This window comes from Zootoca vivipara, chromosome 15 (genome assembly GCF_965207765.1).
Source record: "Zootoca vivipara chromosome 15, rZooViv2.hap1.1, whole genome shotgun sequence".
Taxonomy (NCBI): Eukaryota; Metazoa; Chordata; class Lepidosauria; order Squamata; family Lacertidae; genus Zootoca; species Zootoca vivipara.
In genome coordinates this window covers 6,080,645-6,094,894 of record NC_142598.1, presented here as the reverse complement: position 1 = coordinate 6,094,894, position 14,250 = coordinate 6,080,645, and the positions used below count along the sequence as shown (strand labels likewise).

Genomic DNA, 14,250 nt, shown 5'->3' with positions numbered 1-14,250 from the left:
TTCTATACAAGTATTTAAAAAGAGTTTACTCACACATTCTGTTCACAATTGGATCCCAGAAGGCAGACTTAAGTTAGAAAAGTAATATACACCTGGAAACTATCCCATAATGAGACAGCCCCTTTGTCCTCTCCTGGCAAGAGAGCATCTTAGGTTAAGCAGATGTTGCTTCTTTGACTAATGTAGTCAGAGAGAGAGAGATGGCTGACCAGTCCTGCTCTTTTGTTACCTGGACAGGTGAGGTCACGCCCACCTCTAGTCACATGCAGAGGAAGTCTGTCCCAGTCTAAGAGGAATCAGGAAGTTCTGACTGGCTGGTCCAGACGTCCCCTTTTATGTCCACTCTAGGGATGTTGTTCTTGACTGCTCTTGTGTTTCACATCCCACAATACCACAATACCACTCTATACCTGGAGGTCACAGGACAAAATCATATTCCTACTCTGCTCTGCCACCGAGAAGCTTAAACATGCGGGTCTCCCCATTTTATTCTCACAATACTCTGAGGTAGCGGGGTGAGGTAACCCAATGAGCGCTATGGCTGAAAAATTTTGTGCCCATGCCACTAGCCCAAGTCCAACCCTCTCTTTGCTGTGGCTGCATACCTTTACAGAATCACATATTTATTTACTTGGGAGTAAGCACCACTCAGTAAAATGGTACGGTTTTAATAGCAAAATAAAGGATAGGTTGAAAAGGTTGTAGAAAACCACCCTTCTACCAGGGTTTTAATCATTATGATTGTGAGCAAGGTCAGGTGAGGAAAGCATGCTGGGAAATACCTCTTTTGTTCATGAATCCAGAATCCAGAAAGATAATATTCCCCTTCCCCCAATGTCCCTTTTATGCTCTTCGGTGTTTTGCTTTTTCTTCACTGCTTGTTGTGGGCAAATGCTTCTCCTTCGGCAGATTTTGCCTGTGGCCCATACAAGGATACATCCAGATCAGGTATTGTGTATTACTATTTTTATTTTATTTATTTATTATATTTCCCTGGTGGGACTCAAGTCGGTGTATTTCATATTAAATGTACTTTTGATTGTACTGTAATTTGGTTTAACAACTTACATTGCACTTTGTATCTCCATTATGGCTGTTCCAGTTTAGGGGACATTTAGCGCGGAATACTAAAAGAAATTAAAACATCCAGTTCAGGTTCAGTTTAAAGTTTCTGCCAATAGGTGCCCCACAGACCACATCCAGCCCCCTCTTCCCCGACCCTGCTTTCCCTCACCCAGGTGGCAAGTGGGTCTCTCTTGATCTGACAGGCCTCTTGTGTTTCCTCTTATTTTGCATGCATCCACCAGGTTAGGAACAGCATAGCCTCTCGTATTTTGCTTTTGACCTAACAGCACTGCTTTCCTGAGTAATTCACAGGGCAGCAGTTAAATGTTAGAAACAGTAGAAGACATCTTTACTGCTTGGCGCTGTGGGTTAAACCACTGAGCCTAGGGCTTGCTGATCAGAAGGTCGGCGGTTCGAATCCCTGTGACGGGGTGAGCTCCCGTTGCTTGGTCCCAGCTCCTGCCAACCTAGCAGTTCGAAAGCACGTCAAAATGCAAGTAGATAAATACCGGTAGGAACCGCTACAGCGGGAAGGTAAACGGCGTTTTCGTGTGCTGCTCTGGTTTGCCAGAAGCGGCTTTGTCATGCTGGCCACATGACCTGGAAGCTATACGCCGGCTCCCTTGGCCAATAATGCGAGATGAGCGCGCAACCCCAGAGTCGGTCACGACTGGACCTACCGTAATGGTCAGGGGTCCCTTTACCTTTAACTACAAGGCAGCTTAAAGAATTCAGTGTGTCCACCAGCTAGATTTGTCTTTATTCAGAGTTTCATTCTCAGTTTTTTGTGTCTTCAGAGAGCAGGGGGAAGAATGTTAGATTTGGGTTTTGTTCTGGTTTTAAATTGACAGTCTGTACCCCAAGGTTCATTTTGCAATGTGCTTTCTCTTTATGCTTGCTTGTATGGAAAACAAATACACCGCGTCATGTTTCACTGACTTTTGTAATGAATAACAGGCACTTACTTATCAAATGCTGTACTTTATTTCATATCCTGTTTCCTCTTTGTTTTTCTTTAAACCAATTCACAAGCCAAGAACTTATACTCTGCCCACGAACTATGGAACCACATGTTATATAGAATCAGAGAACTGTAGTATTGGAAGGAACCATGAGGGCTTCTAGTCCAGTGATGGCGAACCTTTTAGAGACCGAGTGCCCACTGCAACCCAAAGCCCACTTATTTATCGTAAAGTGCCAACACAGAAATTTAACCTGTATATCTCATTTTTTGTGTTTCACGTTTCTTCTTTATGCTGCTGTTGTAATAAACAATCCTTCATAAAAGTTATTGCATTATATTCTTCATTAAATTGTCTTTCCATCGATATAGAATTTTATGGTATAACTCAGTGCTTTTTTTCTAAAAAAATGTTTAGGGGTACAGTGGAACCTCGGTTTACGACTACCTCCATTTACGAACGCTTCGGCGAGCGAAGGCCGCGGACCCAGAAGTGTTTACATCCAGGTTCCGTGGCGTCGGATGCGCAGAAGTGCTCTATCGGCGCTTCACGCACGCGGAGAAGTGTGCCTTCGGCGAGCGACCACCTCCGCGGAACGGATTGCAGTCGCAAACCGAGGTACCACTGTGCTCTCATTTTGACTCAAGAAAATCAGCACCGGGAGGAAAAGAAATACAGTTCAAACTGGGGGAAATAAATACAGTGGTACCTCAGTTTTCGAAAAGCTTAGTTCTTGGAACCTGATCACTTCAAACCTGGAAATGAGTGTTCCGGTTTTGGAACTTTTTTTGGAAGCTGAGGAGTGCCTGGCTGCCGGACTTAGCTTCCGGACTGCCTCCACTTTCCCCAACCCTAGTAACTATTCAGCCAGGCTGCCTGATTTAAGGCAACTCTTAAACATAAGTAGAAGCACATCGTATAGAATTTTGCATGAAGATTTCCACCAAGCAGAGCTTGTTCTTGGCCTCCTTACATACTTCCCCACCTGCCATGCACACAGATCTAAATTTCAACAGACAAGGAAGCAGGTGGATCATCATTTATTTAGAAAACAATTGTATCTCATTTTACAAAACCAGTGAGCAGCATATGGGAGGTACTGAAGGTGTTCCTTTGAAAATGTATTGGAATGCTTAGGAGCACAGTTTACAGAAAAGAAACTTGTTTCAAAAGCAGGAGAAAGGTCCCCTCTTAAGAAGAGATCTAGATGTGAAATCTACGTAATATTATTAACGGCGGATTTTGTGCTACACAAGCATCCCAAACAGAAATTAAAAGAACTAATTGGATGCTTCCACTGTGCAGCCTCATTCAGCTTGAGATATAACCCTGGGTCTAGCAGTCACACAGAGCCCTATATAGTGGTACCTCTACTTACGAATAACTCTACTTACGAATTTTTCTACTTACGAATGGAGCTCCATCCGCCATCTTGGATGCGGTTTAGATAGGATTTTTTCTACTTACGAATTTTTAGATAGGGCTGCTTCGACGTACGAATTTTTTCTCCCAATGCATTCCTATGGGATTCGACTTACGATTTTTTTTGACTTACAAATGTGCGTTCGGAACGCATTAAATTTGTAAGTAGAGATACCACTGTACGAAGTCTTCATAGCACTGCTCTGCTTAGTCTAATACAGAATTGAATCATGGAGGCTATCCATAATGGGACCTGCAACCCATTTGCTCAAAATAAAAACCTACCAAGTTCAACGGGGCTTTCCCTCAACACACTCTCCTTGCCTTGCCCCAACTCTCAGTTCCAGGGGTCTTTGAGAGGAATCTCTTCTGGAAGAAGCTGCAGGACAGAGCATATTCCAGCAGCTGTAAAATAGATACAGAAGGCTATTCCACTTAATCCCGAGGAGGGTTAATTGGTGGATACTTGGAGAATGTCCCTGGTTGATGGGGGCAGGGGAGGAAATGGACCTAGACAAGGCACCAGAAAGTAGCCAACCAATCCCTGAATTATTCCAGTGCTTCTCCAATGGCAAATGTGTTCCTGATGATCCACTATGCAAGAGGTCAGTGCTTCTTGAATTTGCCAGCATCCGTTATCTTCTGGCAAGTGCTGAGGTTTTTCCATGCATCCAGGATGAGGATAGAAGGAATGATGACCCACAAACCATTCATGAAGACAAAATAAAACCAGAAGTATATCGGGTGCCCTAGCTCACTGTGACTGAAGCCCTCGCGATATTCGGTAGAAAAGTACAGAACATCTCCATAGAGTTGGCCTGCAGTGAATGGTAGAGACAAGACAACCAATTAGAGCAGGGGGTAAGGAACCCTTTTCAGCCCAAGGGGCCACATCCCTTCATGGGCAACCATCTGGGGGCCACTTACCAGCGATGTGTGTGGCTAGAGTGGCGGAACAATTTCGACTCCTGCTTTTCTCTATCTAACTCTACCTCTCTTTTAAATCAGAACCAGTGAAGGCGGTGAAGGTCCTGTGTGATTGCCTGGAGGCGGTTGGAGGATGGATGGTGGCTAACAGATTGAGGTTGAATCCTGACAAGACAGAAGGACTGTTTTGGGGGGACAGGGGGCGGGCGGGTGTGGGGGACTCCCTGGTCCTGAATGGAGTCACTGTGCCCCTGAAGGACCAGGTGTGCAGCCTGGGAGTCATTTTGGACTCACAGCTGTCCATGGAGCCACAGGTTAATTCTGTGTCCAGGGCGGCTGTCTATCAGCTCCATCTGGTACGCAGGCTGAGACCCTACCTGCACGCAGACTGTCTCGCCAGAGTGGTGCATGCTCTAGTTATTTCCCGCTTGGACTACTGCAATGCGCTCTACCTTTGAAGGTGACCCGGAAACTGCAATTAATCCAGAATGCAGCAGCTAGACTGGTGACTGGGAGTGGCCGCCTAGACCACATAACACCAGTCTTGAAAGACCTACGGTGGCTCCCAGTATGTTTCTGAGCACAATTCAAAGTGTTGGTGCTGACCTTTAAAGCCCTAAACGGCCTTGGTCCTGTATACCTGAAGGAGCGTCTCCACCCCCATCGTTTAGCCCGGACACTGAGATCCAGCGCCGAGCCTTCTGGCGGTTCCCTCCCTGCGAGAAGCAAAGCTACAGGGAACCAGGCAGAGGGCCTTTTCGGTAGTGGCACCCGCCCTGTGGAACGCCCTCCCATCGGAGGTCAAGGAGATCAACAACTACCTGACATTTAGAAAACACCTAAAGGCAGCCCTGTTTAGGGAAGTTTTTAATCTGCGATATTTTAATTTTGCTATTTGTTGGAAGCTATTTGTTGGAATAAATAAATAATAATTTTGTCCCATAGGCTATATTCAAGTCATGAACACTTCAGAGGTTTTCACACACATCTCTCCAGCCAGGTAAGTGAAAAGCATGACCACAGTTCCAGAGACACAAAAGCACACAAGGAAGTGAGTTGAGCAGGGCCAGTGAAGGGTCTGGCACAGGAGCGGGCAGGGCCTGGGGGAGAACCCTGAGGGCCAGACGCAAGAGATCTGGACAGCCACATTTGGCCTCTGGGCCCAAGGTTCCCCACGTCTGGATTAGAACCAGACAAAAAAGATACACAGCCCAAATTTCCTAGTTTCATGAGCTTCCTAGTTTTCCAGTGGTTGTAATTGAGTGTGTGAGAGATTTTTTTTTTAATTGTTTGGAGTGGGGAGAAGGAGAAGACAAGGGTGAGGGGTTATGGATGCCAGGAACATTTCAAGGCATTCTTCCAGGGCAGAATGTGGTGAAAAGGCACAGGGGATTAGGATGCAGTTGAGCTCAGCCGTCATAATATTTAGAGATCTGTCTTTGTGTTTGCCTCATACACCTACCCAGTGACACAATCAGCTGCAGCACAAACCGGTGGGGCTGGTTTGAAAGAAATGCTAACACAGTCCAGATGCAGAGGGGGCCCCAGGCGAAGGCTGTGATGGTCTCCACACAAACTGTGAAATTGTCTGATCTGTAGGGACAAAAGTGAAATAGAAATCACTTGTGGGGGTCGAGAAGCATCCAATCTTTTTTTGCACTGCATTTCTCTCTGGTCTCACTCTTCACATTTCCACCTCCCCTGCTCTATCTGTTTACATACCTGCCAATATCAGATGAATTGAAGCATTATTAAGAAACAGACTTGTGCAACCCACAAATGCTTATGCCGTGTGTGTGCGTGTGTGCTTTTCAGCCCAAGGGTTACACTACCCTGCAGAAAGCTTTCTAGGGGCCACATTCCACTGGTGGGTGGGGCCAGAAAGAAAAGCAACCAGAGCTTTTCTGGATGTGACTTTGTACAACAGGCTGCATTGCAACTGCACAGAAATCTGAGATTCCCCTTCATCTAGGGACACAAGAGTCCAAGGACACATTGCAGCCAGGCAGAACCACTCAAGGGGAGTGTTTTGGGGAGCAGAGGTGTTGCCTGGGGAAGAATCCTGAGAACCAGGCAGAGAGGCCCCGAGACTGCATTTGATACCCCAGGCCCAAGTTTCTCCAAGGTAAAGGTAAAGGGGCCCCTGACCATTAGGTCCAGTCGTGACCGACTCTGGGGTTGCGCACTCATCTCGCATTATTGGCCGAGGGAGCCGGCGTATAGCTTCCAGGTCATGTGGCCAGCATGACAGAGCCACTTCTGGCGAACCAGAGCAGCACACGGAAACGCCGTTTACCTTCCCGCTGTAGCGGTTCCTATTTATCTACTTGCATTTTGACGTACTTTTGAACTGCTAGGTTGGCAGGAGCTGGGACCGAGCAACGGGAGCTCACCCCGTCACAGGGATTCGAACCGCTGACCTTCTGATCAGCAAGCCCTAGGCTCAGTGGTTTATCCCACAGCGCCACCTGGCTCCAAGCCTAGCTTAGGCTATAACAAATGTCTTCTTCTTTAAGGCACGACAAGACCAATTTTCTTGTTTTTTTCTGCAACGAGTTAACATGGCTACCCCCTAGAAGCCTTTACCACATACTCAACAGCTGCTAACTAACAACTAGCCATCACTAGCCAGGCGGTAAGCAAAATGTTAACCATCTAATGCCAACAGCAGTGGCTTCTCAGGTAAAGTATTATTCACTCCAAAATGCAAGCTCTGCTGAGGAAACACAAGAGAAATGACTCAGGGTAATAATAATAATAATAATAATAATAATAATAATAATAATAATAATAATAATTTATTATTTATACCCCGCCCATCTGGCCGGGTTCCCCCAGCCACTCTGGGCGGCTTCCAAAAAAACAGAAATTCTAAAATACAGAAATCCATCAAACATTAAAAGCTTCCCTAAACAGGGCTGCCTTGAGATGCCTTCTAAAGGTCTGGTAATGGTTCTCTTTGACCTCTAGTGGGAGGGCATTCCACAGGGTGGGTGCCACTACCGAGAAGGCCCTCTGCCTGGTTCCCTGTAACTTGGCTTCTCGTAATGAGGGAACCGCCAGAAGGCCCTCGGAGCTGTCCCCCACTTTACCTCCTTATGGGCTGCCATGTTATAAGATGTAGCTTAAAATATGCATCTATAGCCTTTTAAATCTGTTAGTGCTCCCCCAAACCAATCGTTCTGTTTCTAATGGTTCAGTACTGGATCTTTGCATGACTGAATCCTTTTCCTCCATTACAATATAGACAAACAGCCATCCCCCCCCCTCAGAGCAGACACTCACATGATGTACCTGCTGTCACCTTTGGCGTATTCCTTCCCTATAACATAGTGAGGAGAGAAAAAAAGGCACAACATTGATTATAATAAGCTGAGGAGCACAAAATTTCCCATGAATTGAAAAGCTTGTGTATTTCACTAACTAGCAATTAGTACTACCCAGGTAAAGAGAACTGTTCCGACTTTTGAATTCAGCCCCAATTTCCAAGTGGAAACAAAGCCAATTTAAGCATATTAAAGTTAAAGGGACCCGTGACCATTAGGTCCAGTCGTGACCGACTCTGGGGTTGCGCGCTCTTCTCGCATTATTGGCCGAGGGAACCGGCGTATAGCTTCCAGGTCATGTGGCCAGCATGACAAAGACGCTTCTGGCAAACCAGAGCAGCACATGGAAACGCCGTTTACCTTCCCGCTGTAGCGGTTCCTATTTATCTACTTGCATTTTGACGTGCTTTCGAACTGCTAGGTTGGCAGGAGCTGGGACCAAGCAACGGGAGCTCACCCCGTCACAGGGATTCGAACCGCCGACCTTCTGATCAGCAAGCCCTAGGCTCAGTGGTTTAACCACATCTCTGCAAAAAAAAAAGCTACTTTGTTCTATTTGCCAGTTTTGGGAGAAAGGGCGGGACAGATACTGAATAAATAAAATAAAATGTTAATGGTGAGAGTCTATATAATGCTCCCCTTATTTAACCTGCTACAACATACTTTCCCCAGAACTGGGAGAAGAACTCTGCTGTTTTGCATACATGCCCTTCATTCCCCCCCCCCAAATCAAGTCAGTCTTACAGAGCTGTGAAAGAAAAGACTGGTCCCCTGCGATTTCCTTGTGGTACAGGCTGAACCAGCCTTCAATGACACCATGAATAAAGCCACAGATAGCAAACCAGCAGATAGCCAAGGAGCGCCAGGTTCCAAGCGGGGTAGCTGTCCTGTTCTGCCATCTTGCTATGACCCAAGTCACTATCAGCAGTAGCCCAGAGACAGAGAAGAGGAAAGTCAGTATCTGCCACATGGGGCGGTCATTGGGAATGTAGTGCTGGAGCTCCAGGTTTCGAGGCCAGTAAGGGTGAGGAGCAGCAAGGTGCTTCGCTTCTAACCCCATGGCACTCGAGGAGAACTAAACCAAGCTGCTGAAACCTGTGAATGCTCTTTCGCCCTGCAATAAAGAAACAGAGTTGGTAATGAGAAGAGTGTTAATTTGCCAGAAATGAATGTGAAATGAATACAGATTCTGGGCTAATGAGTTACCATTGTCACAACTATGGGAAATGCTTGAACTTAGAAGTATACAGGACAATGTAATTTGAGGTCATGGGGTGTCCAGAAAACTAGAACTGCAGCCCTTATCAAAAGGGGTGGAAAGACTACATATACAATTCAATCAATGTGTTATCTAGCCAGCAGATTTACATATAGGTCCCCATTGTTTAGTAGTCCAGAATATATTCCTTTAAGAATCTTTTGTTTCCAAACCACTATTAGATAAGGTGACTCCAGAAGTAGTAGATCACTTAGAGGAAGCAGGAAACCACTTCCAGATGAAGAATTCTGTATGCTGTCTTCCTAACAAGCAGCAGCCTGGTCATCACAATATTTTTACACCTTCCACATAAAACGATATAGACCATGGACGGGGAACCTCTGGTCAAACTGGGCCCATGAGACTGTTTCCCCCAAACCACATTGCACCCGCTGTGCAGCAGGTACTTGTTTCTTCTTTGGCAATCACTTGTAGTCAAGTAAGATTGTCTTCCACAAATATGGTCTTAACAGTGTGTCCATGAGTGGCTGTGGAGGCCAATTCTGGATCCATACATCCTTCCACAGTGGGGACATAGCTTTCTGGGCAGGAGTTGATCACGGTGAGGATCTTCCAAAACATACCTTTCTCTTAGCTCATTTCCCCTCTTCACCCAGAGTTCAAGCTTCTTCAGAGTCCACGACGCCTTTGGTAAAGGCTGTCTCCAACTGGAGCACTCACAGGCCAGTGATTCGCAGTTGTTGGTGTTTATACTACATTTTTTAGATTTGTCTTGAGAGCATATTTAAACCTCTTTTGTTGACCACCAGCATTACGCTTTCCTTTTTAAAGTTCGGAATAGAGTAGTTGCTTTGGAAGACGATCATCAGGCATCCGCACAACATGTCCAGTCCAACGAAGTTGATGCTGAAGAATCATTGCTTCAACACTGGTGATCTTTGCTTCTTCCAGTACACAGACATTAGTTTGCCTGTCTTCCCAAGTGATATGTAAACATTTTTCAGAGACACCATTGATGGAATCTTTCTAGGAGTTAGAGATGGCATTTATAAGTGATCCACCAGGTGTTCTTTAGTTCTCTGGTTCTTCTTTGAACTTCAGCCTTTGCGTTGGTTTGTTCACAGGCTGCAGTAATAGATATTTTTAGCTTGGTCCAGTGAACAAACTATTGGATACCAAACCAAGAAACATCAGGACTGGTTTGATGAGAATGACAGTGAGATTGAATGCATGATGTACAAGAAAAGTAAGATCTATCAGATGTGGCAAAGAGACAGAAACGGTGCCACTAAGAAAAAAACCTATGCCAACGCTAAGGCTGAGCTTCAAAGAAGAACCAGAGAATTAAAGAACACCTGGTGGATTAAAAAAAAGCTCAAGAGATGCAGCCCTTAGCCAACACTCATGATACACAGTTTCTTTAAAGCCACAAAGACCATCTATGGCAGCGTTTCTCAACCGCTGTTCCGCGGCACACTAGTGTGCCGCGAAACGCTGGCTGGTGTGCCGCCACGTGCGGCGACGAGAAGGGCGATTTGCAGCTCGGCCAGGCGGCAAGCCACGTCCCGGTACACATGGCTGTTGCGAAAGTTGCCGTCCAGGGCGCTCTGCACGGCCGCCTCCCCCCAGATCTCCAGCAGAGCCCGAGTCTCCAGGTCCGACCACAAGAAGCCGTGCGTGTTTGTGATCATCCTGGTGGAGGCGGCCCGCCCACCCGGGCGGCCGTGATCGGACGGGAAGGGGCGATCAATGGCAGGCAGGCGGGGGCCAGCCACCCGCCCGCCTCGCCGCAGCCCCTCCTCCCACAGCTCCCCCTCTCAGCGTCCCCAGCAAGGCGGCAGTTGCGGTGGCCGAGATCCCATCCCTTCTCTCGCCGGCGGCGCCTCACGCGCCCCGCTCTCCGCTTCTAGTCCACCAACCGAAACTTTCCACACGCAACGAACGGGGCCGGCGGCGGCGGCCTGACGGGCCTGGCTTTCCTCAGCCTCGTCTGCGGCTGTCGCTCCCTCGCCTCAGGCGGTGGGAGCTCGGTGGTGGTGGTGGCGGCGGAGGGGGCTGCGCTTCAAGGCCCATCACCTTGCGGAGGCCGCGGGGCTCGGAGAAGAAGCGGCGGCTGCCGAGAAGAAGGTGGGCGCCGAGGCTGAGCAGCACCGGCGCGGCCTCTTTCCCTTCTCCGCTCACTCCCCAGTGGGCCCAAGCCGGCCCGGCGTCAGCAGTGCGCATTGCGCTCCAGCTGCCCCCTCCCCTTCATGTGCGCGCACACTCACATCCACACACACACACACACACACACACGCCAGTCGCCCAGGTTCACACACAAAGCAGCGAGGGTGTCTGTCGCACAACTTCAGTGGTGGTGGGAAGAGGGGGGCAGGAAGGCGAGAACAATAGGCAACGGTCTCCTCCCGAGGAAAAGGCGTCGCGTACCTATAGGGCGGCACAGAGTTGGTGTGCCTTGTGATTTTTTTCATGGAACAAGTGTGCCATGGCCCAAAAAAGGTTGAGAAACACTGATCTATGGGCCAATAATTCATGACATATGCCTCCTACGATGAACAAACTGTACCACACTTCTAAAAGATAAAGAAACTATTGCACTGCGCTGGGAAGAACATTACCAACATCTCCTTAATTGCAACACCCCTGTGGCTGCTGAAGTCTTCTTACAAATTCCGCAAAAACAAATTAGAGATGAGATTGCAGTATCTCCAAATCTGAGAAGCCAAAGTCTTCAGTAGACTTAGGGATGCCAAAATTATCAATCTATTTTTTAAAAAAAGGTAACAGAATGGATTAAGCTAACTATCAAGGCATTTATTAGCTGCGGCCAGCAAAATTCTTGTAAAGATCTTAGCAAAGCGTCTCTTAACTACATCCGTGGCAAACCTTCCTGAATCCCAAAATGGTTTAAGACCGTCTAGGGGCAGTGGCCATGATTTTCACTCCTTGTCAGCTTCAAGAAAAATGCAGAGAGCAAAATCAACCCCTGTATATGACGTTTATTGACCTGACTAAGGCCTCTGACACTGTAAATCGTAATGCCCTGTGGACTGTCCTTCTGAAAATTGGCTGCTCTGATAAATTTGTGAACATCATTTGGCTCCTCCATGATAATTGGACAGCAACAATTGCAGATAACAATGGCTCTCAAAGTGAACCATTCACAGTGAGATCAGGTGTTCAACAGGGTTGTGTTATTGCCCCAATTCTATTCATTATTTTCATTGCCATGATCCTACACTTTATTATTTATACATGTTATTATTTATTATTTCTACCCTGCCCATCTGGCTGGGTTTCCCTAACCACTCTGGGCGGCTCCCAACAGAATATTAAAAACATTATAAAACATCAAGCATTAAAAACTTCCCTAAACAGGGCTGCTTTCAGATGTCTTCTAAAAGTCAGATAGTTGTTTATTTCCTTGACATCTGATGGGAGGGCGTTACAAAGGACAGACGCCACTACAGTGGAACCTCGGTTTATGAACACCTCGGTTTATGAATTTTCGGTTTACGAACGCCGCGGACCCATCTGGAACGGATTAATTCACTTTTCATAACTTTCAATGGGAAAGTTTGCTTCAGTTTATGAACGCTTCAGTTTATGAACAGACTTCCGGAACCAATTACACCCATGCTTCGGGTTAAGTACGCTTCAGGTTGAGTACTCCACGGACCCGTCTGGAACGGATTAATCCACTTTCCATTACTTTCAATGGGAAAGTTCGCTTCAGTTTATGAACAGACTTCTGGAACCAATTGTGTTTATAAACCGAGGTACCACTGTACTGAGAAGGCCCTCTGCCTGGCCCTGGCTCCCTGTAACTTCGCTTCTTGCAGCGGGGGGAACCAGCAGAAGACCCTCGGAGGAGGACCTCAGTGTCTGGGCTGAACAATGGGGGTGGAGATGCTCCTTCTCTGAGGCCATTTAGGGCTGAAAAGGTCAGCACCAACACTTTGAATTGTGCTCAGAAATGTACTGAGAGCCAATGTAGGTCTTTCAGGACCAGTGTTATGTGGTCTTGGTGGCCACTCCCATTCACCAGTCTAGCTGCCGCATTCTGGATTAGTTGTAGTTTTCTGGGTCACCTTCAAAGGTAGTCCCACATAGAGTGCATTGCAGTAGTCCAAGCAGGAGATAACTAGAGCATGCACCACTCTAAGGTGGGGTCTCAGCCTGCATACCAGATGGAGCTGGTAGACAGCTGCCCTGGACACAGAATTGACCTGTGCCTCCATGCACAGCTGTTTGTCCAAAATGACAACATAGTGTGCACACATTCAGAGAATGACCTCCAAACCATCTTAAATATCCTTGCAAAAGCTTACGAAAAGCTTGGCTTATCGCTCAACATCCAAAAAACCAAAGTGCTGCACCAACAAGCACAAAACAACCCCTCTGCAGCGCCACAAATCCAACTCAATGGTGTGATGTTGTAAAACGTCGATCACTTCTCCTACCTGGGCAGTTAGCTTTCCACACATTGATGTCGAAATCCAGCATTGCCTGAGCTTCGCGAGTGCAATGCTGGATTTCCTAATTGAAGTGTTTGAGGATCAGGACATTCGCAGGGAAACCAAAATGCTTGTTTACAAAGCTATTGCACTACCAACCTTACTGAACGCTTGTGAAACATGGACCACATATAACCACCATCTCCAACTCCTCAAAAGATTCCATCAACGGTGTCTCCGGAAATTTTTTACATATCACTTGGGAAGACAGGCGAACGAATGCCAGTGTACCGGAAGAAGCTAAGGTCACCAGTGTCACAATGATTCTTCAACATCAACTTCGTTGGACTGGTCACGTTGTTCGGATGCCTGATGATCGTCTTCCAAAGCAACTACTCTATCCCGAACTTAAAAATGGGAAGCGTAATGCTGGTGGTCAACCAAAGAGGTTCAAAAACTTTCTCAAGGCAAATCTTTAAAAATGTACTATAAGCACCAACAACTGGGACACCTAAGTCCCCTCTGTGGAAGTATCCAGAATTGGCCTCCACTGTCACTTACGGACTCACTGTTAAGACCGTGAGACAATCTTACTCGGCTACGAGTGATCGCCAAAGAATACAGTTCTCCCGATTCCCATTCCTCAGAGACGAACTCGCATGCCCCTGGGCATGTACAAAGTTTTTTCCTCACTACCACCCACAATCCGAGGTTAGGGAGTGAGATGACAATGCATTGCACCGGTGCATGCCTTCCCCCCCCCCAGCAATAAATGCACTTTCGAGCCCTTACTTACCAGCGCTGCCCTCCATCCACAAAGGCGCCTGCAGGACGAATAAACCTGCAGCTCAGCAGCTGCCACCCTCGCCGAT

At 47.1% G+C, this 14,250-nt stretch overlaps 1 protein-coding gene across 1 annotated transcript; it reads right to left on the bottom strand.

Annotated features, from left to right (window-relative positions):
• Nucleotides 1–3,051: 3,051 nt before the first annotated feature.
• EBP (EBP cholestenol delta-isomerase) lies at nt 3,052–14,250 on the bottom strand. Its single transcript, XM_035097067.3, has 5 exons — nt 14,175–14,250; nt 8,447–8,816; nt 7,662–7,698; nt 5,839–5,969; nt 3,052–4,267 (listed from the first exon to the last, which is right to left on the bottom strand). The coding sequence occupies exons 2-5, from the start codon at nt 8,760–8,762 to the stop codon at nt 4,056–4,058; spliced, it is 696 nt and encodes a 231-aa protein (XP_034952958.3). The 5' UTR covers nt 8,763–8,816; nt 14,175–14,250; the 3' UTR covers nt 3,052–4,055.

Bases quoted from the DNA above. Each gene is read 5' to 3' on its own strand.
- EBP (XM_035097067.3), bottom strand. From the start codon at position 8,762: ATGGGGTTAGAAGCGAAGCACCTTGCTGCTCCTCACCCTTACTGGCCT. The intron at 7,699-8,446 runs GTAAGACTGACT...ACTATGTTATAG, and splicing joins GTCTTTTCTTTCACAGCTCT to GGAAGGAATACGCCAAAGGT. The intron at 5,970-7,661 runs GTGAGTGTCTGC...TTGTCCCTACAG, and splicing joins GGTGACAGCAGGTACATCAT to ATCAGACAATTTCACAGTTT.